We start from the raw sequence: 4,596 nt of genomic DNA on the forward strand, positions 1-4,596 counted from the left end.
AGAAAAAAGACCCCCCCCCCCCCCATATCTTTGTGAAAGCAAATTGCAATTTTATGATAAAAGTTATGCTGTATCAATTTAATGCAGTGGACTATAAAATTCAAATTAAATGTGAGTGTGCTCATGTTTTTTGACAGTAACACTTTAATAATATGTGCGTCACACTATGAAAGAATTTTTGGCGACTGGAGTGGATTAGTTACAGTAGGTCAAGTTGACTGGCAGAGTTCTTCTTAGACGTGATCTCACAGCGACATCTGCTGGATGACAGGTTAAACTACACTTGAAGGCAAAACTGTTGGATGGAATCAGTAGTTACTTTAAAGTAAAGCTACCACCGGATGGAAACATGCAACAAAGCTAAAGCCTGATGTTGCGTAGTGGTGAATTTGTGCTCCAATGTATCTGGATCTCAAAAACCTCTCTTACAAGTCGCGGTTTGGTAACCGTGGTGATGTAACGTTCAGCCAATCATATCTGCTCTTCTTCTTAGCTCGACCAACCGGAAACAAGAATGTTTTGATGCGGAAGTTTTGCTCATGGGTGTAAAACGCGGAGCTGTGTGTAGAGTTTCAATGCAGTAAGATGGGTGTAATTGAGCAAAACATGGCTGTCAGATCTGCGATCTGCGCAGGTGCCACGCAATTTTTCACGCATACATTTTATTTAACGGTTCAACTGATAGACGGCATGAGAGGGCAACCCTGGGATGCCGGTGTGACATACTTGTACTTATGATCTAGAAATGGTTGAAACTGTAGTTCTGTAGTCCAGCATAGCGGGGTTAGTTACTGTTGTACAATTTTACGTCTGGTAAAGCATGTTTCGGCAAGCGGTGCGCCAGGAACTTCGATGCTTAAGGTAAGTTAGCTAATGTCACTGCAAGTCAGTATGAAGCTAAGACACCAGGCATATTTAACTTAGTTTGTGATGGCTTTGTGACACCATGACAGCATTCATTTGTGTGCATTGTAAACGAAAGGCCGCTTTGACTTTGTCGAGCAGCGACATAAACTGCGTTAGCTTTAGCTAACGTTAGCTAGTCTTTTTAGTGGCTCAGCCGAATGGAGGCTTTAAAGTCTGTTCTCGTCATTAACCCCTGTGAGGACTATCAGAGCAAGTTAAAGGAATTTCAACTCTTCATAGGTGTTAAACAATATTATGTGATAGTTTATGGCCTGTAGAAGTGCAGAATTCAGTAATGTCATAGTGTTTGCATATGGCCTCACAACAGCTTGTCATTTTGCCTGACAGGCAAAAAAACGCATGTGCAAAAGTTATCTTCATAAAAACGGGCAAAAATACACAAGGCTTTGTCATTCCCAATTCTTAGTATTACAGTGGCTTGTTTGTTCATCTTTAATCCTAAAATGCATAAAGAAGTTGTGTGACTGCAGAACAGTTGTGATTCTTTCTGCTATGGACATTTGTTCCTCCTAGTTTCAGTGGACGGCGTCATACATGGAGGCTGAAAAGTACTTCAGCAAGAGAGAGGGCTCTTCAGTACCAGCCAGGTCAGAAAATCCATGGCTTTACAGTCAAAGAGGTAGGTTTGTTAGTTTTCTCACCTCTGTGGGGAAGTTGGGAAAAAAATAAACCTTTATTTAACACTCTACTAACTCAGATTGACTTGCCGTGTGTAACATGATGTGTATGAACTCTGAGCATGTTTAGATGTTTGTATGAATTGATCCTCTACAAGTAAATTGTTCATTTTCTGGTTGAGTTTTGAGAAAACAGTGATTTTTGGTTTGTTTTTAGGGTTGAATGTCTCATTATGATTTCCATGACCTTGTACATCCACTGATACAAGGTTGGATGGATCCACCTCGATGAAAGTGTCTCTTATTCTCAAACAAATGGTCATTCCAGCTGCTGATTCTGTTTTCCCAGGTTGCAGCGGTCCCTGACTTGTTTCTCACAGCAGTGAAGTTGGCTCATGATAAAACTGGAGCTCAGTACCTGCATGCAGCAAGAGATGACTCGAACAATCTCTTCAGGTTGGGCGAAATGTTTCAGTAGTGTAGTTTATGTTCCTGGTGAAAAGGAGATTTGAACTTTATAACATTTGAGAATTTTTAAATGGTTACACTCATGCTTTAGTGCTTAGTTTGAAATGTGTTTGTGTTTATGTAACAGCGTTTTATTTGTACAACATACCAGTCACAGCACAACCCTGGACATTAGAAAGCAATAAACCTATTCCTAATAACTTGTTACTGCATTTCAGTGTCCAGTTCAGGACGACCCCCATGGATAGCACGGGTGTCCCACACATCCTGGAGCATACAGTGCTCTGTGGATCTGAAAAGTATCCCTGTAGAGACCCCTTCTTCAAGATGCTCAACAGGTCTCTATCTACCTTCATGAATGCCTTCACAGGTACAAAACAAACTTAATCTGTGAGTAAAAATGTGTTTATATTCCAACTGAATTATCTTGGATGTCAGTTTTATTGGGATTACTGAATGGGCTTAAGTCATTTTAAATGGCATGGAGTGCTAATGTGTACCAATGGAGTAAGTGAATATAAAGCCTCACCAGAAAAAGACCATATGACGGTTGGTTACCTGGCTGCCTAGTGTCTGATGAGCTCTTTGCACGGCTTGTTTTTGTTTCCTCATGAACAGCCAGCGACTACACCATGTATCCCTTCTCAACCCAAAACAGTAAAGACTTCCAGAATCTGCTGTCCGTCTACCTGGATGCAGTTTTCTTCCCTTGTTTACGAGAGCAGGATTTCTGGTGAGCATTTTCTGTTGCTTCAGTATTACAGGTTTTTAAACAGGTATAAGTAAATATGAGCACATTTCTCCAGTTTTGGCTTCCTTGCACTGGCTACCTGTTTATTTTAGGATCCACTATAAAATGTTATTTGTTTTTAAATCCCTAAATGGCTTTGCTTTAATGTATATTGTTATTTACACTGTACAGCACTTTGGTCCACCTTGGTTGTTTTAGTGCTTTATAAATAAAGTTGGAATGGAATAGAATTATATATGGGTGAATAATAAAACTTTACACTTATTTTCATCTGGACTGTAATAATGTGTGTAATTGCATCAGAACAATGCAGTAAACCCCCTAAGCAGGAGCCATAATTAAGTTTTAAATAAGTTTACTGTGAGTCTGTGCTCAGTGTATTTTCCTACATTAGGCTGAAACAGATTGTGGAAAGTGTTTCCCTCATGGTTCTGTTGCAGTCATATAGATGAAGTCAGAAATGCTTAATTAGCTCAGTGTGTCTTACTTTTCTAGGCAGGAGGGCTGGAGGCTGGAGAATGAAATTCCCACAGATCCCAGCACCCCACTGGTGTTTAAAGGAGTGGTGTTCAATGAAATGAAGGGGGCTTTTGTAAGTAAACACTCTCCCAGTCCCTGTTGTTTAGATTCCCTTGAAATGATTTGTCTTGTGTACAGTAAACACAAGCTAATGCTCATTGAATTTTTCCCACTGAACTGCATAGGAAAGTGTGTACAGACCTTTGACTGATGGTGTATGGTTGCCTGTACTGTAAATCTGTTGCATGTCTATCTGTCCTTGATGAGTTTCTCTTCCTGAGGTTTCTTCTTCCCTCCCCGTTAAGATTTTTGTTATTCAATTCAAGGGTCTAAGGACAGAGGGTGTCGGATGCTGTACAGATAGTAAAACCCTTTTAAGGCAAAGTTGTGACTTCTGATATTGGGCTATACATTAAAAAAAAAATCTGACCTGACTAGAAAAATCTTTCTTGTGCAGTTGCACTTTTTTGGAACAATAAAAAAAAAAACCAAAACATTTCAATATGAAGTGCCACAAGGAAATTAAAGTTCTGACAGTGGCGAATGCAACATAAAAAGCCAAGACGTTTACATTAGGTGTCATGTCACTGTGTTTGTGCAGTCGGACAACGAGCGCTTGTACGCCCAGCACCTTCAGAACAAGCTGTATCCAGACCACACCTACTCTGTGGTGTCAGGAGGGGAACCTCTGGCCATCCCCGACCTTACCTGGGAGCAGCTCAGGCAGTTCCACGCCACACACTACCACCCCAGTAATGCTAGGTACAAGGACTCGCACACAGAGCTTGGAGGAGTAAAGGTAAAACTGCAAACACACATTGTCAAATGTGTTTTCTTCTGTCTTCAGGTTCTTCACCTACGGAGATTTACCTTTGGAGCAGCATCTGAAGCAGATTGAAGAGGAAGCTCTGTCCAAGTTTGAACGCATCAACCCAAACACAGAAGTCCCCCCCCAGCCACACTGGACCAGTCCTGTAAGTTCATACTGTATCACTGCGATGTCTAGGCTGTTTGAAATTACAGAACTACCGTAACAATCTCGCCTCCAGTGAAACTCGGCAGAGATTCACGGCTGATTGCAGCATTTGACAAAAAAAAGCCCATTTTATTGTGAAAACTCGTAAACAGACAAAGATGATGCACTGCATGCCTTCTCTCCCCAGCTGTGTCAGTACCAACTGTTAGATAAAACACATGTAGAGGTTGCTTAGTCATCACTGAAGACTAACTGTGGGTGGCAGACATTGTGGGGGGTGGGGGGGGACAGACAAACTGCATTCTAAATTTCACTTGTGGAAAAAGTGTTTCCTTTTA

General features: G+C 41.1%; 1 protein-coding gene across 1 annotated transcript in view; it reads left to right on the forward strand.

Moving 5' to 3' along the window:
• Window positions 1-487: 487 nt before the first annotated feature.
• pitrm1 (pitrilysin metallopeptidase 1) overlaps window positions 488-4,596 on the forward strand; it is a 15,935-nt gene continuing 11,826 nt past the window's right edge. The window contains exons 1-8 of the mRNA XM_020612455.1: window positions 488-861; window positions 1,441-1,546; window positions 1,894-2,000; window positions 2,231-2,382; window positions 2,631-2,745; window positions 3,259-3,355; window positions 3,884-4,044; window positions 4,130-4,256. Of these exons, the coding sequence (XP_020468111.1) occupies window positions 821-861; window positions 1,441-1,546; window positions 1,894-2,000; window positions 2,231-2,382; window positions 2,631-2,745; window positions 3,259-3,355; window positions 3,884-4,044; window positions 4,130-4,256 (906 nt within the window). The 5' untranslated portion in view covers window positions 488-820. The remainder of the gene's footprint in view (window positions 862-1,440; window positions 1,547-1,893; window positions 2,001-2,230; window positions 2,383-2,630; window positions 2,746-3,258; window positions 3,356-3,883; window positions 4,045-4,129; window positions 4,257-4,596) is intronic.

Source organism: Monopterus albus, unplaced genomic scaffold (genome assembly GCF_001952655.1).
Source record: "Monopterus albus unplaced genomic scaffold, M_albus_1.0 scaffold125.1, whole genome shotgun sequence".
Lineage (NCBI taxonomy): Eukaryota > Metazoa > Chordata > Actinopteri > Synbranchiformes > Synbranchidae > Monopterus > Monopterus albus.